The sequence below is a fragment of the Diceros bicornis genome, chromosome 13 (genome assembly GCF_020826845.1).
Source record: "Diceros bicornis minor isolate mBicDic1 chromosome 13, mDicBic1.mat.cur, whole genome shotgun sequence".
In the NCBI taxonomy this organism is placed as follows: domain Eukaryota; kingdom Metazoa; phylum Chordata; class Mammalia; order Perissodactyla; family Rhinocerotidae; genus Diceros; species Diceros bicornis.
This window is the reverse complement of record NC_080752.1, coordinates 39,387,194-39,410,699: the sequence shown is the minus strand read 5'-3', so window position 1 is coordinate 39,410,699 and position 23,506 is coordinate 39,387,194. Positions and strand designations below refer to the sequence as shown.

The following is a 23,506-nucleotide window of genomic DNA, read 5'->3' as shown; positions in this document are numbered from 1 at the left end:
GGCGAGGAGAATCAAGCTCAGAGACAGTGCAGGGGCAGGAAGGCGTGTGTGTGGAGGGTAGGAAGGGCTGGCAGGGCCAGGGCTGAGCCCAGAGCAGAGCAGGGGGCCAGGGTGGGGCGGGGGGTGGGGGGATGAGGTCCCAAGGGGGGCTGTCATGGGAGCCACTGTCCTAGCCTGAGGCACCAGCTGTGAGGGAGGGCGTGTGAGTGGGCGAGACCATATGAAAGTGAGTGGGTCTGTGTGACTGTGCGTGTGTTTCAGGGTGTGAAAGTGTGTTTTCAGGCCCAGGCAGGTGTGGGAAGCAGACTGGGGTGTCTTTTCTTGTTCTCTTGGATCCACACACCCTTCTCATTTTGTATTTGCGAAGAACTGAGCTGAAAGATGAATTCATATTTAATACGGCCTTCAGCAGCAGGACGGGGGTTGGTGCAGATTTGTTATTCTTAAAAAACAGGCCCCAGGTAAGGAAGAATTGACCATTGATTGATTGGTTTTCTCCATCCATCCATCCATCCATCCACCCATCTATCCATCCATCCATCCATTCAACAACCACCCACCCACTACTCACTCACCGAGCACCTAACACGTGCCAGGCACCATGCTGGGGCAGAAGCAACAAAACCACAAACCCCATAAGCTCCTATCCGAACTGTCTGCGGCAGCCTGGAGTGACGGGCAAGGCCTATGGGGTCCTGAGTTTAAATACCGGTTCCATAAATTAACATGCTGTGTGAGTCTGGGCAAGCCCCTTTGCCTCTCTGAACTTGTAAAATGGGGTGGCAATTCCTGCTCCCTGGGGTTGGTGTGGAACTTGGGGGGACAGAGTGTGTAAGGGGCCCGGCAGGCTCTCTAATGTGCACTCAGGCACTGTGGTCTCCTAACCACTGCTACTGGCCAGGGACTGCCTCGGGGCGCCCTTGACTCTCCAATCCCATCCCCAGGGGGTGATTCGTACTGAAGATGCTGAGCATCCAGAGACTCCGCTGGGCCCGGGAGGCAGCCACAGCTGCACAGACCCACTGGGGCACTAGGGTGGGATGTAGGTCAGCCCTACCCAGCCCAGGCAGCTGTGGAATGAGGATGGGGATGGGGGTAGGCAGGAAGCCCCACATCTGCCCTGCCTCTCAAGCCTGGAATATTAGGGGCCTACTCAAGCTATTTCTGCCTGTCCTCCAGGTCTCAAAATCAGGTGCCCCTTCCTCCAGGAAGCCCTCTGGGACTCCCAGGCTGAGTGTGGTCCTACCCCCACCTCCCAGTCCCCACTGTGAGCTCCTGGACGCAGAGACTACATCACTGGGTTCCCCTTTGTGTTCAGGCCCAGCATGAGGCCCAGCACACTGTAGGCTCCACCATTTCTGGAGGGGCTGGGGCGTTTGCTGGTCCATGGGCCAAGAGTCAGACCATTTTCTACCTGGGATGGGGATGAGGCTGCTGCTTTCCCTGAGGGCCAAAAATCCACTTCCCCAACCCCATATCCCTCTTTGGGGAGCGGGCATCGGGGATTCTCCTCACTCAGAAGGTTGGAGGTGGGGTCAGGGTGAGGGGATGGGAAATCCCAGCTCTGCCACAGACTGGCCTTACATCCGTGGGAGCCTCATTTTCCTTAGCTGTAAACCAGGAGGGTAACTTGGTGGTGCTGGATAGGGAGGGGCAGGGTCTTGGCCAAAGGACTGGCTTTTGGTGGGTGGTTCTTTAGACACCAGCTCTCAGTGGCTGCCCCTTCCCCACTCCTTGGGATTTTCCCCACAATCATATATAAAGTGTTTTGCAAATGAAGCTTCAAGACAATAGCCCACCCGTGCAACCACATCAACCCCCCTGAAGCCCCTCCTACGTGGAAATTCTGGTATCTCTCCCCAACAGTAGGCAGACCTGGGCTTGGCTGTCAGCTGTACTTCAGTCCAGCCTTGGGCCTTGACCTTCCAAGTCTCCAGTGGGAAACAAATAACCCAGCGGGGCCATCACTTCCCCAAGCGCCAGCAATAGGCCAGGGTGGCCACTGCTTGCCAAGGCCAGCTAGCTTCCTCCCTCCTTCTCTCCTCTTCCCCAAGCTGGATTCTGCGCTGAGCAGCAGGGCCCCCTCCGCTCTCCGCCGGGACGTGACATTCACCAGCATCACTTCTGGTCCCATCTGCGGCACGCCCCACCCCCGGCAGCTAATCCCCACAAAGCCCAGCGCTGGGCCCCGCATGACAAGCAGGCCCTGGCGCCTGCAGCTCCAGCGGGCGTGCTCGGAGGGGCCGAGGCTGGATTCGGCGTGGCTGTCACTCTCTCTGTCCGCTCCTCTAATTGGATTCCCAACACGCAGAGGTCAGCAGAAACGCTGGGGAGAGGAGAATCAAAGGGAAGGGGCGTCCAGAGATAAAGAGAGGCATTCTTCCTGGGCCACAAAGACTGCAGCGGAGAGGGGCTGCCCATCTGGAGGGGGACGGCCGGGAGAGCCCGAGCAGGCGGCAGAGGCTGAGGGTCAGCTTGCCTCCAGCCTGCTGCCTCCCCTCCTCTGCTCCCATGGTGCCTTGGGCGGGTATGTCATCCTGCCCCCTAGGGCGTCTGGGCATCCTTCAAGGCCTGACCTCTTACTCTTGCCTGCTCTAGGAAGCGTTCTGGGAATGCGGCAGGAAGGCTCAGGAGTCAGTGGGACCTGGGTCCCAACCCTGGCTTGCCACCTGCTGCCCCTGTGAGGCTCAGGCAGGTCCTCGCAGTTCCCCTGCCTCAGTTTCCTCCTCTTGGAATTCCTCCATCCTCTGTGGAATGAAGGTTAACACCAGCTGCCACAGAGGGCAGTGGCCAGGATGAAATGAAGTGACATTAGCACAGTGCTCAGGGCACAGGGCCGGCACACAGTAGGGACGCACACTCCATGTGTGCCCCCTCCCTTCCTCCAAGAAGCACTACTGCTCCTCTGCTGCCCCGTCCACGACCTGCCCTGCTCCGGGGTATTGTGTAGACACAGCCTCTCTCCACAGGAAGAAGGAGCAAGTGCTGCATAAACATAACGCCCAGACAGATGTGAGAGGAATGACAATCTGCAGCCTGGGCGGGGGCTTCGCCATCATGGCTTCACCACCACCTCGTGCCTCTTTGGCAGATGAGAAACCGGAGGCTCCGGGAAGAGGAGGGAAATGCCCAAGGCCACCAGACTGGAAACCAGCAGAGCCTGGAGGAGGAAGCCGACCCCAGCCCAGTGCTCTCACCGTACCCCTCCAGGAACCCCCCCGCCCCTCCTCGTGCTTTCCTGTGAATGATAAGCAGATTCTGTGTGTACGTGTTGCATACACAACCAGCAGGGGAGGTGGGCAGGCCGGGGACAGAGTCTCGTTGCAAAACGGGTCCTATTTGCTAAGAACATTGGAACTGCTGACTGTGATTCATGAAAGAGACATGAAGAGGACCTCAAAGGGAATTTCTAAAAGACAGAAAATCGATGGCCCTGACATCCTGGCCCCCAGAAAGTGTGTGTATGTGTGTGTGTGTGTGTGTCCACACATAGACACGTGCACACACTCTGCTAGCTGATCCATTGCACACGTGCACACACACACACTCACAAACATCCATTTTCAAGTGCATGTACATCTGGCTTGATACAACGTACACACGTACACATGAATACATACACTCTGGCTTGATCTCCTTGTGGGTGGGTGTGCACACACACCCAAGGACACAGCCAGGGACCCACACAGGCAAGGATGGATGCACACACTTGTTTGGTGTGGCACATGCATTCCTTTACATATACTGGTCCGACTGATACAGCACACGCATGAGTATGCTCCTCTCTGCACACACAGGTGCTGAGGCAGGTCAGACAGACGCAGGCACACACAAAGACAAGGGCAGTAATGACTCACAGCGGGCTCCAGGGTGACCCGCACAGCAAGGTGATGTACACATCCCATGCCTGAGATGTATGTACATGCTCATGTGTCCAGAGTTGTTCCAACTGCACCCGCGGATGTCGGGTCAGTGGGCACACACAGGCACACAAACACACTCTCAGCACGCACTCTCACACTTGCACCTGCCTGACAAGGCCAGAGCACACGCACACGCATGCACGCCGGGATGCTCTGCACTGACCCAGCACATGGTGCATGCACATCCCCCCGAGGCCTCCAGGGAGCTCACACAGACAGACAGCTCTGACAACAGGGTGCGGGGGAAGGGCAGCCACGGCCGAGGTTGCCAGGGATACGGACATGGGGCTCCCGAAGCTGCACAGCCCGCCCGGGCAGTGGGAAAAGGCCAGAGACCGCTCTTAGGTCCTTAAAATGTTGCTCATCAGATGGCTTTTCCCTTTAAGGGAAGAAACTTGAGTCTGGTTTCCTGGAAGGAGCCAGGGTAACATGAGGCCCTGGGCCCAGAATTTGCTGGAGACATAGGGACAGAGGTGGGAAATAGCTCTGACTGGCCCCCAAGCCCTACCTAGCCCACGGCTCACGCTCCCCTCGGCAACAGGGATTAGGAGGCCTTACTTGCTGTGTGGCCTGGAGGAAGTCATTTGCTCTTTCTGAGCCTCGGTTTCATCATCTGCAAAAGGGGGTGGTATTTAGAGCATTTAGATAGCAAGTTCCAGGCTACGACCAGCACTGATCACACACCATAAGCTGGGAGCTGTGTCCAATGCTTTACTTACACCATCTCACTGAGTCCTTACAACTCACCTGTAACATTCCATTTACTATTACACCCATTTTATTGATGAGGAGATCAAGGCTTCGGGAAGTGAGTCACCTGTCCAGGGTCAGAGCCAGTATTTGAACCTAGGCAGCTGGCTCTTACCTACTCGGTGAAACCTTCCTGCTTGTGGGCATCTGGGGTGTGACAGGTAACATGGGGTCATCATCCTCACGTCGCAGGGGGTCACAACTGTCTGCTGGCCTCTTGAGGGGCACTGTGAGGACCAGGCAGAACAGAATCAGAGGCTCTTAGTGCATTAGAGTCATCTATAGACATGACACTGAGCTCCAGGGGCGGAAGGGGGGCGGGGCTCTGGCAGGGTCCCAGAGCAAGGGGTGGGAGCAGATCCCAAATTTGGACCCATGCACCACGACTCTGTGAGCTGCTCCTGTGCTGCCCAAGAAAAACACTCTGTCTGGTTAAAACAATGCCATGCCATCAGCACGTATTAGGTGCCTGCTGTGTGCCCAGGCTTGCTTGTAACTGAGAGGGGATTACCAACCACCACTCCCCCCAGACATGCTGCTCTCCCGGAGCTCTGCCAGGGCACTGGGCTGGTGCCCGCCCCGAGAAACAATCCTTCCTGGAGCAGGAGCACCTCCCCTCCTCATCCTTCTCCTATCTTCTGAGCTCCTTGAACCCCTCAGAGCCTCCCCCAAACCCTCTGAGGCTGGGACTGCCGGCCCCATTTAACAACAAGGAAACTGAGGCTCAGAAAAAGGACCTGACCAAGTAAGACAGGCAGTGGGCCAGGGTCTGAACCTGAGACCAGGAGACTCGGCGTGCTGGGCACCTCTTCCCCTTCTCCTCCAGCTCTGTGTCTGCACAGACCTGGGCACAGGCTGGGCTCTCCCAAGCTCCTGGGGAGAGACAGGTCCTCCAGCAGACTCTGGTCTAGGACCACCGTGGAGGCCAGCATAGGCAAGGGAGCAGGGGCTCAACTCACATTTGTTAACATGAAAACATGAGTGAGACTGAAAGACGCTCTCTGAGGCCTCCAGCTCCAAGAAGGATCTTATAGGAAACACTGTATCAAGAATAAGGACCCTCCATCTGAGCCTAGAAAGATCTGTGCCATCCACAGGCAGACCTGCTGGGCATCCTGACCATGTTGGTCTCTCCAGAGCCCCCCAGAGGTGGCAGGAAGAACCCCCGGCCTCTCCAAGGGCCTTTGTTAGTAACATCCCTCACATCAGGGTCGGGAGGGTATGGTGAGTGGGCTCTGCAACGGATATTCACGAGCACCTTCTATGAGCTAAGCACTACCTTAGAAACCGGAAATAGTGGTGGACAAAACGGACGAAACATCTGTCCTCACGGAGCCCACATTCCAGCTGGGGAGACAGGCTGTAAACGAACAAACAGGTGAACCCACAGTACGTCAGATGGCGATAGGGCGATGGAGAAACAAAGCAGGAAGGGGGACTGGGCTGTGTGCATGCACGTGTGTGTGCATATGTGGGTGTGTGCACGCACCTGTGTGTGCACACGTGTGCCCTTTTAAAAAATAGGGTGATGAGGGACCTTGGTGAGAAGGTGATATTTAGGCAGAGACCTGAAGAAGGTGAGAGAGCAATCAATGTGGATATCTGAGGAAAGAACATTCCAGGTGGAAGAAACCACCAAGGAGGCCGGTGTGTCTGGAGCGGAGGAGGCAAGGAGGAAATGGAAGGAGATGGGTCAGAGAGTGAGGGGAGGGACAGATCGTGCAGGGTCCTGTGGGCCATTCTTAGGACCGTGGTTTTTGCTGCACGTAAGACAAGGGGTCTCTGGGGGTTCTGAGCAGAGGAGGGCGTGATCTGACAGGTTCTGGAGGGGCCTCTGGCTGCAGCGTGGAGGACAGATGGCAGGGGCAGGGAGGAAGCAGGGGAGATAGCCAGTCGGCATTTGGGTACGTGAGTCTGGACTTGAGAGAAGAGGTCCCGCTGGAGATAAGTCCAGAGAGGGCATCTGAAGCCATGGGCCTGGACAGAATCACCCAGAAAGGGAGAGAGGAGAGGAGGCCAGGGACTCAGCACCGGGCCCTCCCAGGTGGAGAGGAGGGAGATGAGCAGGAGCCGGCCACGCAGCACCTGGAGGGGCAGGAGGGACACCGGGACAGGGTGTGGCCCCAGAAGACACGGTGGTCATTTGTCAAATGCTGCTGGCAGGTCAGGGAAGTTGGGGCCTGGGAACCGACCAGTGGATTGGTGACAGGGACATCAGTGGTGGCCTTGATTCTGAGTAATTTTAGTGGAATGATGGGGCAGAGGTCTGATACAAATGGGTTCAAGAGAGGTCTTGGAAGAGGAGTTAGCAGCCAAGGGGCCGGGAGCTCAGAGCCCAGGTGTCAGCCTCAGAGCCCCCCGCTGACCCAGTTCTAGTCCCCGCTCTGACCCTTCCTGGCAGCGAGCCTGGGGCAGCCCCCTTCACCTCGTTGAGCCTTAATTCCCTCACGGAGAATGCAGTTAATACCCCTCTTACTTCCCAGGGTTGTTAAGAATCAAAGGAGACAAAAGTCATGGGAAAATTTTATAGCGATGAAACATTGTACAAATATTCCAGCGGGAAGAGGACAGATTTTGGATTTCATTTCTGGCTCCTCCATCTGTTCGCTGTGTGATCTTGGGCTGGTTATTTAACCTCTCTGAACCCCCGCTTCTCCCTCCATAAAATGAGAATTACAACCAAGCCCAACTTCTAGGGATGGTAAGGATTCAGGAAAGTGTCATATACCAAGCCTAGGGCATAAGGCCTGGTGCATGGTGGGCACTCACCTGTGTGTCCACTTCGTCCCAGTGCGGGACAGGGAGCTGAGGGGGGACCTGACTTTGAGTGCTGGGTCCCCGACAAGTCATTTCATCTAATGTCTTTGGGCCTCACTCTTCATAACCAAGAAGTTGGTGATCAGTCGCCTGAGGCCCCTTCGTTGGGGGCGGGGGGCAGAGAGAGAGGACAAGAGACAAAGTGTGTGTTACGTTTGGGTGCTGGAGAAACGGGAGTGACTGTGCAATGGAGGCTGTCTCCTTTGCCTGTGGTTGGTTGGGCAGACGGGCTGATGATCAGAAAACAAATCCCTGTGATTAAAACAACACCATCCAGGGGCCGGGCCCAGTGGCGTAGCGGTTAAGTGCATGCACTCCGCTTCGGCGGCCCAGGGTTCGCAGGTTTGGATCCCGGGCGCGCACTGATGCACTGCTTGTCAAGCCGTGCTGTGGCGGCGTCCCATATAAAGTAGAGGAAGATGGGCACAGATGTTAGCCCAGGGCCAATCTTCCTCAGCAAAAAGAGGACTGGCAACAGATGTCAGCTCAGGGCTCATCTTCCTCACAAAAAAACAAAGAAAACAAAAAAAAACCCCAAAAACAAGACCAACCAAGCCCCACAAGATCTGTGGAAAGATCGAGAAGGTTTGGTGAAGGAGCAAAGAGCCTGGATACCAGAGTCCTGGATACCAGAGTCCCAAGGCTGGCCCATCCCTCAGGGTGACCCCTGAGCACACCCCCCTGCCCCCGCCAAGGGCCAGTTCATCTGCATGGTTGTCGGGGGCCTGTTCACCTCCCGCCACGCCCCCCACACATTCCTCTTCACACAAACTGTGCGTTCTCTGGGCTGTGGGGCGCCCTTCCCTGAGCAGCCCACCTCCTGGCACCTAGGATGGAGATGACGGTCTCCTGTGGCGCTTCGGGGGACACTGGGGTCTCATCCCTGCAGAGGTGGAGGTAAAGGTTGTGAAGGGGGAGCTGTCTGACTGGACATCTCAGAGATGACAAGCTGCTCCAGAGAGAGCTAGGGCCTCGGAGGCTGGAGCACCGGGTTCTAGCACCGGGTTCTAGCCCTGGCTCTGCCCACAGTGTGCAACGTGGCCCTGGTACTCCCTTGGCTTCAGGTTTCCTTGTCTCTAAAATGGCGTTAATAACCTTCGCCTTGCTTCTCTCATGTGGGTATCATTCAGATCAAAGTATCTCATAGGGTGAGACCAAATGCTACACAAAAGCGGCCTCTAATCTCTTCTGGAACAAGGCAGGGTGTAAGTAAATAAATACTGTACATATGTAAGACATTATAATTACAAATGGCATTTCCCCCTCAAGCTATGGAAAAAAACCACAGCTTGGTATAGTGTGAAGAATTCTCCTTAGGACTTCAGGAGGCCTGAGTTCTGATTCCAGCCCTGCACCTGACAAGGTAAATGAACCTGGGCAAGCCAGCCCACCCCGGCCCTGCCCCAAAGCCTTCCCAGGGATCAGATGTTGGTTTTCTAGGGGCTTTGTAAGTTCTGCCAGTGAGGAATTAACAATATAATGCCTCCCCATCCCTGAGAAAGGCAGTCTGGGGTGGGGCAAGGCTTTGCCAGGCAGGTCTCAGTTTCCAGCCTCTTACCTGCTGTGTGGCCTTAGGCAACTCCCTTCCCCTCTCTGGGCCTCAGTTCCTCCTCTGAGGTCAAAGTTCCTACCAGAAGGCTTGGAGTAGGGGGAACCTGGAGAAGCAGCAGGAGGAGGCTGAGGACAAAGGGCCCCAGGGAGGGGGCCGCCCCAGCAGGGTGGGGCTGAGGCCAGAGCGGGCCTGTGGGGCCTGAGCCAGCTGCTGCAGAGCAATGAAAATCTCTTAACCACACAGAATTGTTAACGGCTCCCAAATCCTGTTGTACCACAGGCTTAGAAAGGCTTAAACTGTTAAATGCATAAACTTCCTCAATAAACGGGCGGGCCTCTCTCGCCGGATCCCGAAGCCCAGCCAGATGAAAAGGCAGCGGCTGGAGGGAGGGGAACTTCCCCAGCTGTTTATGGTTCTGCAGAGTGTTCTGGAGGCGGGCAGCCTGCAACCAGACCTGTCCACCGGGGGACCTTCAGGGCCCAACACCAGTCTGGGCTGGGAGAGGACAGCGCAGGGGCTCCAGGGTCAGGTGGCCTGGGTTCAAATCCTACCCCCTCCTAACCGTGTCACCTTGGACAAGCTGCTCTCCGAGCCTCAGTTTCCTCTTCTGTAAAACAGGGATGGGATCCCTAACCCCGAGGGGACGGAGAGTCAGCGAGGCCTGGGTGAGGAGCTGCCTGGTCCAGAGGAGGCTCCTGACAGACGTGAGCCCCGGGTTTCTGCTACGAAGCCTTTCTGCCGCCTCCAGGAAGCAGGAGAAATCAGAAGCGGGGGGCACAAGAGCACACCTGCCTCTGCCCCTCCGAGGGTGTGACTGTTGGCCCCCGTCTCGGTCTCCTAATCTGATGGGGGATTCGACACTGTACCTGCAGGAAGGGAGCATCGGTCATGCTGCGTGGGGGGTGGGGGGACTCTTCTCTCTGGTCAGAGGTTAGCCAGGGGTGGGTGGGCCTCCTTCCCAGGGGACTTTTGCCCACTCGGCATGAGGAGAGGAGGCCCACAGGGGTTCCCCACCCCTGAGCCTTTGCCCAGGGACCCTGCTCCAGCCTGCCCCACATCTCTTGATATGAAAGCCACTGCCACGGGCCTCCCTCCTCCCCCAAGCAGAAGCCCTTCTGGCTGCCCGACAAGGGCGGCCCCCCAGTCTCATGCACGAGCCCCTCTCTCGGTCATTTCTCAAACTCTTTCCCTTCCGCCACCTTGGGGGCCCCTCGGTAACCCAGGAGGGGGACAGGGCAGAGTACTTTCAGGCTTTGGCCCCCTCTGGTTAATAAGTTGCCCCAGCAAGTTGGAAAAAGCTGGGTTCACATTCTGCCTCTGTTACATACTGGCTGTGTGGCCTTGGACAACTTGCTGACCCTCTCTGGACCTCGGTCTCATCATTTGTAAAATGGAGCTAATCATACCAATTGAAGATTCAATAAGATAATGGAGTGTAGCGTATAACACAGCACTGGGCACACTGGAGGTACCTTTCGCCCCCAGCCCTGGCCCTCTCCAAGCCTCTCAGGACCTTCAGCCTCTGCCTCACTCAGCCCTTTGACAGCATGGAATTAAAGCCCTGGCAGCCCCTCTGCCCTTCTCCCTGGGCCAAGAACACCTTTCCTCCACTCCCCCTACCCCCCTGATGGCTGCGTCTTATCTAGGGGCCAGCAAGAGGCTAGGGTTAAAAAAAAACAGTATCATTTCTGAACACCTTTTTTCGGGACTAATTCCTGCCCTCAGTTCCTCCCATTCTCCAAAGCCCTGGGAAAACGGCTCCTCCCCCAGGAAGCCCCCCCAGCTCTCCCTAACTTCCTCCTAGTGCCCCAAGCCTGTAGTTACGGATAGAGCTGTCTCCCCCACCCCAGACTGGAGGACAAGCAGGGCCTTCCGCATCGCTGCAGTTCCCACACCTCGCCCAGTGACTGGTGCATAGGAGGTGCCTGGGGAGTGTCACTTGAGTGAAAAATGATGGAGCTGTTATGAGGATCTGGAGCCAAAATTATCCAATATCTCCTGCCTAGACCCCTGAGGGAATATGAAGATTCATCCCATGTCCTGATACCCAGTTCCTTTCAATTAGCTGACTCAGAGAGAAGAGAGGGCTGAAGTGACCCTCCCACCCTTCCCAGGAGCACCCACTCTGGCTGCCTCTGGGCCTTTGCACCTCCTCCTCGCCTGGCTAATGCCTGCTTCTCACTCAGCTTCCATTTACAGCTCCTCTTCCAGGAAGCCTTCCTCTGACCACCACAGCCCTGGCTGACACTCCCCTGGATCGGCTGGGTGCCTTTGTCCACCTTCACTGTGTGCAGCTCCGCAGACACGTCTGTTAGCACCTCCAGACTGGGTGTCCTTGAGGACGGGGCCATGACTGATCTGTCCAAGGACCCCAGTGCCTGGCACATAATATGTGTTAGCTTCTTCGTCCTCTACAAAGACATCACCGACCTCTCCAAGAAGCAAAAACATCAGAAGCTGGTGTTCAGCGAACAATGGCTGGCTGGCTGCCTGGCTGGACAGGTGGACCAACGGACGGATGGACGGATGGATAATTGTGAACAAGCACAGATGCTTTAGGAGCATATGTTAAGTGCGCGCACTCCACTACTGGCGGCCCGGGTTTGGATCCCGGGCGCGCACTGACGCACCGCTTCTCCGGCCATGCTGAGGCTGCGTCCCACATACAGCAACTAGAAGGATGTGCAGCTATGACATACAACTATCTACTGGGGCTTTGGGGAAAAAAAAGGAGGAGGATTGGCAATAGATGTTAGCTCAGGGCTGATCTTCCTCACCAAAAAAAAAAAAGAGCATATAAAAAAAGAGAAGTGGGGGAGGGGGGTACTTCCAACATTTAAGAGCAAAGACCTGAATAGCCTGAGTGCATTGGCCAGGTCCCCATCCGATCCCCTTCCCAAAAGGCTGGCCAAGAGGTGTGGTCTCAGCCCTGGCCTGAGCTTGGGGGTCTGGAGGGAGTGTCTATAACCCCTCCCCTTTCCCTAGCCCGGGGGCATCTCCACCCTGCCCTTAAAGAGAAGGAGCAGAGCTCTCTATGTGGGGGTCTGGGCCTCTCCTCCCACCCAGCATTCCAACCCTCACACCCTCTCCCCAGCCAGCATAGGCTCTGCCAGCTGGCAGCCTCCCTCTTCCTCACCCTGAGACTGACCGCACCCCATCCCCATATACTCGCCAGACACATCCGGGCCACTGGTCCAGCCTCTGTGGGAAGGGCTGGAGCTGAGGGCTGGGTGGGAAGGAGGCCACCGGGAGGGTGGCCCAGGATCGGACTCTGAAGGCCCAGAGACCCTGGGCCCTCCCTACCTTGGCTGGGGAAACACAGGATTCTGGGAGAAGAACAGAAAATTAAGCCACAGGCATGATATCCCATGCTGGTGAGCATGCGGGGAAACAGGCATGCGGGAAGGCTGCGGCCAGGAGCAGCTCAGCCTAGCCTTTCTAGGGGCTCACTTGGCAATGTGTGTCAAAAGCTCTAAAAAAAGTACGTACTCTTTGACCCCACAATTCCACGCCTGGGACGTATCCTACACAAATACCAAGAGCAGTCCAACGGACAGAGGCACCATGGAGTCCACCCTAGCTTTACCATCCCAGTTAAGACAGTGAAACACTGCAAGCAATGTACACGTCAATCAATAGGCGGATGGTACATAAACGATGGTACCTCCACCTACGGAATTCTAAGAGCCTCCCAAAACGATGCTGTAGATCTAACACGACATGGAAAAATGTCCACTAAATATTAATGTCAAAAACCCTCATATATTTTTGCGGGAATCTATTTCTTTCTTTAAAAATCAATATGTGTAAATACACATAAATACACCTAGAAGGATCTACCCCAGTATGTTAACAGCAGTTATCTCTGAGTGATTTTAATTTTCTCCTTTTTGCTCTTTAAGCAAAAGATTCTACAAATAGAATCTTTGTATAAGAAAAGATAAAGGATTCTACAAATAACCTGCATTGCTTTTGTGATAAGGAAGTTATTTTTTCCTCAAAATAAAACGATCATCAGGAAAAAAAAAACATTCACAGGCAAAAGACGGTGTTCGTAAAAGTCCTCGTTCTTATTTTTATAACACTTTTCTAGGTATTTTCTCATTTACTCTGCACAGCAGCCCTCCTGTTTATTCTGTTTTGCAGATGAGAAAACAAAGGCTGGGAGAGGGTCAGCTGGTTGCCCAAGGTCGCAGAGCTAGTGAGAGGCAGAGCTGGGGTTTGAAACCAGGCCGCCAAAGCCAAGCGCAAGGAGAGGCCACGGCTAGGGGAGAGAGCAGGGCAGGGGGCTGCCCAGCGGGGCAGGGTGGAGGAGAGGGAGAGGCTGGGAGGAGAAGCCCAGCAGCTGGGAACTGGCAAGTCTGAGCTGGAGCGAGAGGGACAACACGTGCCTGCGTGCAAGCGCCCCCTCCCTCTGGCCCGCAGCCCCTCTCCCCTCTCCCCGTCCAAGCCAAATATTAAAAATCCCATTACGCCCCGATAGCATCTCAGCCATCACACTGACTGTGGAACTGCCTCCTGATCCATTATAGATGCGGGTCTGCCATCGGGAGGGAGCAGGGCAGGGCCCCCAACAGTGGCGAGGCTGGGGGCTCCCGACGGGCAGGGACAAGGAGGGCTGAGGTAGGAAAGAGAGACCAAGGGAAATGGGGATCCAGAGATAAACTTGGACAAACTGAGGCAGGGCACGTGTACAATCAAATCCATCAACATCTGGAAAGAGTCAGGGAAACAGACTCGGGGGCTTGGGTGGGAGTAGCTGCTACAAAGAAGGAATTCCAGGGCCACCCTCCTGCCACCTCCAGCAGATCTGCTGGTGGTAAGCCCCAGTGGGGACTGTGATCCTGGGGAGGTTGGGGACTGGGGTAGGGGAAAGGGGCAGAGTTCTTCTGAAGGAAGTTCCAGGAGTCCCCCACCTGGCAGCTGTATGGCCACTGCAGGCCCAGATTAGGAACTCAATTAAACTGAACAGATGAATGAATAGGGGAAGCTGTGCCCTAGCCCTTGCACCCAGTAGGGCACATGACACCCCTAAACGTGTCCTATACTCTCACATCTCGAGGCCTTTATTCACATGGCTCCTCAACCTACAATTCCTTCCCTTCCTTCACCCATCCAAATCCTACTCACTCTCCAAGGCCTAATTCAAATGCCACCTCCTCCTTGAAGCCCTCCTAGCCTCCCAGTCAGAAAAGATGCAGTCTTCCCCATATTCTCAAAGTGCCTTGCCTGGATGGACCTCGTTTCTCGTAGAACCGTGCTCTGCCTTGTTTCTCGTGTGTCTGAGTCCCCTGCTCGCCCAGGAGCCACTTGAGGCGAAACCCTGAGTCTCTGGCACTCTCTTCCAGCTTTCCCAGGGCGACCCCTGTCAGCTCAAATGCCACCTCTTCCAAGAAGCCTTCCCTGAACCTCCGGCTGGAGCAGATCCTTCTTTTGATCTCTATTGTTGTACCCAATTTTCTTTTCCCTTCACTCGTCACAGTCTGTAACTATTTTATTTACTTGTTCATTAACTTTTTTCCCTCCATCTTTCCCCCATCCATCCACCCAGACTAAAACCTCTGGGAGGGCAGCGAATGTGTCCGTCTTGTTCCCTTCTGTGTCCCACAGCACTGGTATGTGCCTGGCTCATAGAAGGTACTCAATAAATATCTGTTGGAGGGCTAAGTGGCATACAGAGGGTACTCAATACATGCTTGTTAGCATGAGTGGTCGATTGGCTTCTCCAGGCCCCTCCCGGCCCACATGCCCTGCACACAGTAGGCGCCCGAGGAAGCTGGTCAGATGGAGTCAGTTTAGCCCAGTTTCATGAACCACTCAGTGCACTGGGAAGTCCCAACCCCCCATGACCCACCACTGCCCACTCCTGGGATGGCTGCCACTCCCCAGAGGACTCATCTCCCCTCTGCCAAGAAGACTTTACCCAGCCTTATTTTCTCTAATGTGTATTAACAAAGCAATGGACTTTTTCCTATCAAATTATGTTTCAATATTAAATAGATGTTTCCAAACCACACCTGCCCAGATTCTGCTGATGTCCCCTCACACACCTTAGGGTGGATGTTCCCTGGGGTGGTGGTGGGGCTGGGCCTGTGGTCATTGTCTGGCCTTGATTCCTGCTCGGTCTGGCCAAGGACGTGTTACCACATCGTGTGTCTGAGCTAATGGTCCTATTACAGAAGCCTCAGGGCTGCTTGTTTAAAATGCTGATTCTTGGCCCCACCTCGGAGGCACAGAACCAGACCTGGGGGAGAGGTCTGTGTCAGGGCCAGGAATCCGCGTTTTAACAAACTTCCCAGTGGAAGTTTGGGATTCCCTAGAATCCCTGAGCTAGAGGAGGAGCAAGTACTTTGCCAACCACTCAGATGTGAGCTGGAATCACCATTCCCACCCGTCCTGGGCTGGCGGGGGCGGGGCCCACGGGACTTGGGCTGGAGCAGCCCCACATCTGGGTGGCTGCAGCACAGGCCACAGCAGCAGCTGGTGTCCTTCTGGCTCCCTGAGCTCATTAATCACACCCTGACTGGCCTCCACTCACATCCAGCGGCTGGCTGCGCAGGGCCTGGGCCTTAGGGCAGGCTGTAGTCGGGGGGTGAGGGGTGGGGGGAGTTGGGGGGTGTTGGGCAGGCTGGGGAGAAGAGGGGAGTGGGAGAGACCCAGCACTGGACACCCCGCCCCAGCATTACCTCGAACCCCACCATTTGCAAGGAGCTCAGACTCCAGTAACAGGTAACCTCTGCCATGCCCCAGTGACCCCTCATCCTGGCATTCACATCCTGTGTAATTCCCTCCCCTGGAGTGTTGGCTGAATTTGGTGACTCACTAACGAAGAGAATACGGCAGAAGTGACAAGGTGTCACTTCTGAGATGAGGTTATAGAAAGATTGTGGTTTCTGTCTTGGGTGCTCTCACACTCTCTCAGATCACTGGCTCTGGGGGAAGCCACTGCACCTGTGACAGGCCTATGTGGCAAGGGACTGAGGCCTGCAGACAACCATGTGAGTGAATACGGAAGCAGATCCCTCCCCAGTCGAGCCTTCAGATGAAACTGCAGCCTCAGCTACCAGCCCGACTGCAACCTCAGGGGAAACCTTTGCCAGGGGCACCATCTAAGCCATACCTGGATGCCGGACCCTTAGGCTGTGAGATAATAAACGTGTGTTGTTTTAAGCTGCTGAATTTGGGGGTAACTTGTTATGCAGCAATAGAGAACTAATACACCTCCTCATCTCATTCCAGCAACAGTTCTTCCTCCATCTCTCCTCGAGCCCTCAGCCATATCAGTTTATCAGCCCCCCTCACAGGCCATGCTCATTCCCGTCCCCAGGTTTTTTTCCATGCAGATCCATCCTCCAGAAGGCCTGGGCCACCTAGTCAACATACCCTCTCCCAAGACTCAGCTCCAGTGTCACCTCCTCTGTGAAGCCCTCCCTCTTTTTCTGTGCCCACTGCAGCCTGAGCAGTCCCTACTAAACAAGTCTGATGCATTCCCTCCCTTGCTCATTTACAGTCTGGCTCCTCCGCTAGACTGTGAACTCCTCGAGGGCAGGGCCACAGAGGATTTTTCTCTGTCTTACCCGATGCTCACTCAGCACAAGGTCTGACACAGAGCAGGCGCAGGGAAGGTTTGATGAGCCAATAAACAATGAGCAGTGAGCAACAGATTCTGACCCCCACAGCCTGCCATCTCCCAAGGCCGTGCACTTTTACACTCAAGTCTAGAAAACCAGAACTTTATCTTCCCCAACAAACCAGCCTTTTCTCCCAGCTTCCCATTTCTCTTCCAGGACCATCACCTCCCTGAAAGCTGGAATTCCCTGCTCCCTCTGATTCCCCTGCCTCCTCCCTTTCCGACCTGTCTCCACGTCATCCAATTCACTGTCAAAACACCCCCGGATTCCACCCCTTCTCCTCCCAGGCACTGCGGACGCCCAGTCCAATCAGCCACCATCTCTCGAGATCATGGCAACAGCTTCCCTACAGGCCACTGCTCCTGTCTCTGCACCCCCCACTTATCCTTCCAGAGACCCTTAAATGCTGCCTCAGAGCACAGAGGGAGGAGCCACATAGATGGTGGATGTGACAGCACTTTATAAAGATGAGGATCATTGCAATCACCCCAGGCTAAACTTTCACTGGCTCTCAGGGCCCCTGGAATAGGGTCCATTCTCTTACTTGGCATTTGAAGCACCCAGGATCCCATTCCAATGGAGAAGGCAAGAGGAAGTGGTATAGGGAGACACCAAATCTCCTACACCACCACCATCACCATCACAGCTCATGCTGTGGAGCACCTGTACCAGGCTGGGCTTTGTACACATCATCTCATGTGGTTAACGTTTATTAAGCTCTTACTGTGTACCAGAAACCGTTGTAAGTGCTTTATAGGCCTTCAGTTCTTGAATCCTCACAACCACCTTATGGAAGAAGGTTTTACACTTGGCCCAGGACAGACAGCTAAGAACTGGCAGGGCTGGGATGTGAACCCAGGTCTGTCTATCTTCACAGCTCCTTACCACCATACAGTACCTCTTACAAACTTACGCTTGCAAACCACTTTCATGATTCTTTGCCATAATCAAACACCGCCTGTACTGTTGGTTAGTTAGCATTTTTCCTTCCATTAACTGAAGTGGCACAGTGGTTGAGAGGTGGGTTTGGAATCACACTACCTGCGTAAGACTCCTGGCTCCTGAGGTGCTCTCTGTGGAGCTCTCCGAGCCTTGACTTCTTCATATGAGATGGCACTTCCCCTCAAGGGGTTCTTGTGAGGATTAAACGCGTTAGACACATACACTGCTCAGCACGCACTTAGTGGTGGTCAAGGGGCCTGGCTCCTAGTGGGGCTGCACGTCCCCATCGCTTTGAACTGGAAGTAACCACGTGACTTGCTCTGGCCACTGAAATGTGCAGCGGAGTGGCATGTGGGCCATTCCCAGTGGAGCCTTAGAGCCAGTGTACAACCTGCCACACTCTCCTTCCTCCTGTCCCGATGATCACAGCATCCAAACGGCGGCTCCTCCATCCGCTTAGCCCCCAGAGGGAGGAGTCCCAAGCTGACCCACGACAGACGCATAGCATTGAGCGAGAAATAAACTCTGTTTTGTCACTTCAGCCTAGCCTGGCCTATACTTATGGATGTTATTTACCATGACATACACTCCCTTGAAAAGGAAACTGTATCACCTTCGTAAACAAAGACATAAAGCACCACTGGCCATCGTTAATATTCATATAATAATTAAAACGAGCAACATTTATCCTCATGCCAACTAAAACCATCTTCCATACCCTCTGTCGGACACACACATACCACCATCCGGGAAGGCTGTTCAAATGCCTTCCTCTAAGAAGCCGAACGACGGCTGAGGATTTGGAAACCCTGTGCACAGAGTGCCATGTGGTCAGCTCCAGGCCACTGCCCTCCACAGCCTGAGCTCCCAGCTGCCAGGCCCAAGTCTGCAGCCAATACCAACCCCATGCACTTGTAGGGCACCTGCCCCGCTGGGGTCCTTACCTCGGCAGACAGTGCCGTTCTCCACGGCCTCGAAGCCCGCTTTGCACATGCAGCGCCCGATGGGCACCAGCCACTCGCCATCCCCATTACAGTAGAGCTTGATGGGCACGTCCACCTCCTCAGCATTGGCGATGCAGCTGCCCCGGGCAGCCACCAGCGATGTGCTCTCAGCCCCCGACAGTGTCTCCTGGAAGATGGCGCCATTCTGGATGATGCGGGGGCACTTGCGGTAGAAGACGCGCACGGCGATGAGGGACATGCAGCCACCGTAGTCCTGGAAGGCCAGGTAGAAGCCGCTGCGGGACACAGGCCCGAAGCTCCGCACCTCGGTGTTGATCTTCATGACGCGGCCACCCAGATCCACCTGGGAGAAGCTCTCGTCGGCCGCGATGGTGTCTACCTTCACCCACGGGTTCTCCATCCAGTTGGGGAAGGTCTTGGTGGCCGAGTCGAAGTCAGCCTCATAGTAATAGAGATTGAAGGTCTCCTTGCAGGAGCCGGGCACGCTGGGGATGCTGCTGCAGTCGCGCACTGAGAACTTCATCTCCACGTGGATGCGGTGGGCGCCGCGGCGCCGGATGAACTTGGTCCGGAGCCAGTTGTTCTGGCTCGACTCAAACACATTGCACACCTGGTACGTGCGGATCGTGTTCATGTTCTCATCGTAGCCACTCACCTCTTCCCACTGTGGGCGAAATGCTAGTCAGGTGGGGGAGGCAGGGGCTCAGCCCCAGGGAACGCCCTGTCTAAGACCCTGCCTTAGGGAATCCTCCAGTCTGGTTGGGGCAGACAGGACTCCTAGCATCAGGGGCCTCCTAGTCTCTAAGCAGAGAGGCACAGACTCCACCTTAGGGATCTTCTAGTCTGATGGGGGTGGACAGGACCCCTAGCATCAGGGGCCTCCTAGTATAATGGGGGAGGCACAGACTCTGCCTTAGGGAATCTTCCAGTCTGATGACGAAGACGTGATCCCTACCATCAGAGAACTCCCAAGCTGAAGGGGAGACATGGCCTTGGCCCTAAGGAATTCCCCAGTCTATGAGGGAGACATGCCAATCTGGGGAAGGGCACACACTCTGCTCTTGGTGTTCCCCTAGTCAATACGGGAACTGTGACCCTTACCCCCAGAGGTTCACTAATCTGATAAAGCAGTTAAGGGCCCTGCTCCTGGGAAGCTCCCACCTGGAAGGGAGCTTAGGGAAGGGAAAATTGGGAAAGGCCCATCCTGACGGAGCTCTCTCTGCTGAGAGCAGACATAGCTTTGTGCGTGGGGAGCTGCCAGTCTGATGGGGGAGAGAGAACTTCTGCCCGTGGGAGCTCCCTGTCTGACCAGGGAGACACAGTCCTCACCCTTGGGGACTCCCAGTCCGATGGAAGAAGAGCCCTCACCCCAGTGACGGGGCAGACAGGGTCCTTCCTCGGGACACCAGCTCTGCTCTGGGGCCTTAAGTGGCTAAGATAGCGCCCGGAGGGAGACCTCCCACTCTTCCCGCCAGGGCAGGTGCTTCAGTGCCCTCACCGGCCCGGCCTGGGCTCTCACACACCCACTGCTGGAGAGGCGGGGCTGGGCCAGGGAAGGTGGGGACTGGAAGGGCACCGGCCCACGTTCTCCCCTCACAGGCTGAGCTCGCTCGCCCTGTTGAGCCTCTGCTCACACCTCTGTGCCCTCCTTGAGCACCTGCTCACCTTCTCGGGCAATCCTTCTGGAACCTCTCGCAGCGGGCTCTCCCCCTGGCTGCAGTGTTCCCATTCACGGACCCTCCCTTGGGTCTTTGGGGACAATCTGCCCGGGTGAGTGCCGGGCACTCTCGGCCCTCTGGTCTGGTCTCCCCAGTGGGACTGAGAGCTCGCTGAGGGTAGCTACTGTCCCCTCCTTCCCCTGTGTCCCCCTTGGTGTGGGGCTGGCTTCACCTGGGGTGGACCCAAAAACGGTGGACCCAAAAGAGCCCCCACAGCAGAGCGTCACCTCCCACCCATGTGGGGCCAGGCTGGGGGCTGTGACAGGATCCCATTTCTTTGTCAGGATTATCACACGTGGTACCTTGTGGTTATCCCCATTTTACAGGAGACGGAGTAGAGACCAGAGGAGTGAGATCACTTGACCCAGGTCACACAGCCCCAAACCCGTTCCCGTGCTTGCCCACGCCACCTCGACCCAGGAGGACCCAACAGTGTGCCAGGAGTCCTCGGTTTTGTCCCAGCTCTGCTAACTTGATGTGTGGCCTTGGGCAAGTCACTTCCCCTCTCTGGTCCTCTATTTCCCCAGCTGCCAAATGCGACTGTGGGTTGGGGGCAGGTGTTGGGAGAGGTGTCATCCTGAAGTGGGCGTTCTTTATCCTTTTGCCTCTCAGATTCGCTAGGCCAAGTCTGCACGGGGTGGAGCGGCAGCTGCCGGCCTGGGAAGGGAGGATGCTGTGAATGGTGAGCGTGCGTGGGGAAGGCCAAGCTGGAGCCTGCTGGCCCAGCCTCGACGTCAATGGCGGCTCTGCAGCTCCCTACATTGCATTTAATTTTTTTTTTGGTGGCACCATGTGACAAAGTCAGCCCCTTGTTACAACCACTGCTCTTCTTCAGAACTTAATTAGAGCACTTAATTAGAGCACTCTGCCTTTCTCCCCTCTCTCTAATTAACATGCGGAGGCCCTGCAGCCTAAACACCCCAAATAATTGCGTCCGGGGGCCCTGCAGCCCAGCCTGGCCTCATTACTGGCAGGGTGGGGCCGTGGGCCCAGCCGCCTTCGCAGATGGAAAATTGGTGACAAGAAAGAGCCACAGAAAGAGGCCTGACCCTGCAGCCCTGCCTATTGAGAGCACAGGCCTGAGGGGGGTTGGCGGGGATGCGGCTCCATGGGGCAGCAGCTGAGTCCCAGCAGAGGCGCTGGAATGGGGGGAAGGGAAGGGCTGGGCTGTGGGAGCCCAGAGCCCTCCCCAGAGGCCAGGGGATGAGGAGGGAATGATATGAAAGCCAATGACGATGACGATGGTGACAGTTATTATAGCTACATGTTATTGGGAGCCCACTCTATGCCAGGCACTGTCCTAGACACTTTAGGAAAACCTCACCACGATCCTGTGAGGAAGACTTTATCATCACCATTTTATAGACGAGGAAACTAAAGCTCAGACAGGTTAAGGAAGTGGCCCCAAATCACACAGCTGTGAGTGGCAGAACTGGGGCAGAATTTCAGGAGTGTCTGACCCCACAGCCCGTAGGTAAACACCAGGCTGGTTGTTGTGGGAAGAAAGAGGAATCTCATATTGTACCTGATCCTGCTCTTGGGAAGCTCACAGCCTACACGGGCTCAGACCACTGGACCTGAGGAAGTGTGGGACCCAAGGAAGCGTGATGATGACAGCTCAGGGAGGGAGAGCCTTGGGGACCCAGAAAGGAGGCCCAGCAAACTCGGTCACAGCCCTGGATACAAACCTGAGCCCGTCACTTAGTAGCTGTAGGGCTCTTGGTAGGTGGCTACAGCTCCCTGAGCCTCAGTTTCCTCCCCTGTAACATGGAGGTGATTCTTCCCCATGGGATTGCAGATGATGTGTGTAAAGGTGCTTGACACAGTATCCGGCACACAGTGGCTGCTCAGGAAATGATAGTTCACTTCCCTCATCTGTAAAATGGGGGTAGTGTGAGTACCTACTTCTCAGCCTCACCCTGAGGATTCCATGGGGGAGCTGAATGCATGCGGCATGTCGTCACGGTAACTGGTGCTCCATCAACTGGCAGGAGACCAGGCGGGTGGGGCAATGAGAGGCTGGGCCCTGGGCCCTGGAAGAGGGAAAGGGGCTGGAATGTGAGGGGGCATCCAGGCCCTGCAGCAGAACCCGAGGTATCCTGGGGGACCAGGCAGGGTTAGGGACCACTGACTCACCCCTGACGGAGGATGCACGATCCAGCCCAGCTCTGCTGTAGCGGTGGTGGAGTCCATCAGCGTTTCTGTGGGGAGAGCAAGAGTCACTCACTGCCTGCCTGCCTGCCAAGCACTGTCAATCACCCCAAGACCCCACCCCTCGAGGGCCTTCCTTACAGAGCGCCACCTACTTCCATGGCTGCAACCATCTGGCTCTAATTCTATAGACCAACCTCCCTTTAGGTCCTGCTTCTCACTCCATAATCCCACCCACTTCTACCTTCCAGCCAATCACCTGATTCCATTCCTCCAGGCTCCACCCCTTAAGTCCCAACTCCATCCCTGCTACACATGGCCACGCCCACCCTCTCAGCCAATCATGTCCCACCAACCTAGGCACTGCCCCTTCCCTCCTTTTCCGATATGGAAGGGTCTTAACCTGGGTCTCCTGGGTGGGCTTCACAGAGTCCACAAGGAAACCCTGGAAATTTTATGTCAAACCTGGCGTACCTGTTTGCTTTGCAGCTTGCATGAAATTCTCAAAAACTGGAACACGGGCCTTAGAGGGGCTGCCCTGTGTCCCAGCTGAGCACCATCACTTACCCCACCTCAGCCACACTTCCTGTCAGGGTACCCCTCCCCTTCTCCAGGAACCTGGAGCCCTGCATCGTGTCCCCATCCCTGGGCCCCTTCCCCCAGCGCTCGGCCAACTCCACCCCCAGGATTGGCGTGTAGAGGTGTTGAGGGCGAGCACTGTGCCCAGTGGGGCTGTGCATCACCGGCCCTCTGGGGGTTCAGGAGACTCAGATCAGCTTCCGAACCAGCCAGGGCCCCACTTGCCTCCCCTCACTCCTGCAGCTGGAGGGAAGGAGACCCACAGGGTCAGAGAGATCCCTATTCACCCCAGATCAGGCTCAGGACCCCGCCACCCCTTCCCTGCCACAGGGGCTTCAGAACACTTCGAATTGAACTGCAATGCATTGAGCAGATTTAAATTGGCCTCTTGTGTGCATTCATTCAACAAATACATCCTTATGCCCCTTATGTACCAGGCACTGTGCTGGGCACCCTAAGAGAGAAAACGGTGAATAGC

General features: G+C 55.7%; 1 protein-coding gene across 4 annotated transcripts in view; it reads right to left on the bottom strand.

The window, feature by feature from the left end:
* Nucleotides 1-23,506, bottom strand: part of EPHB2 (EPH receptor B2) — a 183,304-nt gene that overhangs the window by 98,468 nt on the left and 61,330 nt on the right. For all 4 annotated transcript variants that reach the window (XM_058553178.1, XM_058553180.1, XM_058553181.1 and 1 more), the window contains exons 2-3: nt 22,435-22,499; nt 18,560-19,244 (exon numbers count right to left, since the gene is read on the bottom strand). In XM_058553178.1, the coding sequence (XP_058409161.1) occupies nt 18,560-19,244; nt 22,435-22,499 (750 nt within the window). The remainder of the gene's footprint in view (nt 1-18,559; nt 19,245-22,434; nt 22,500-23,506) is intronic.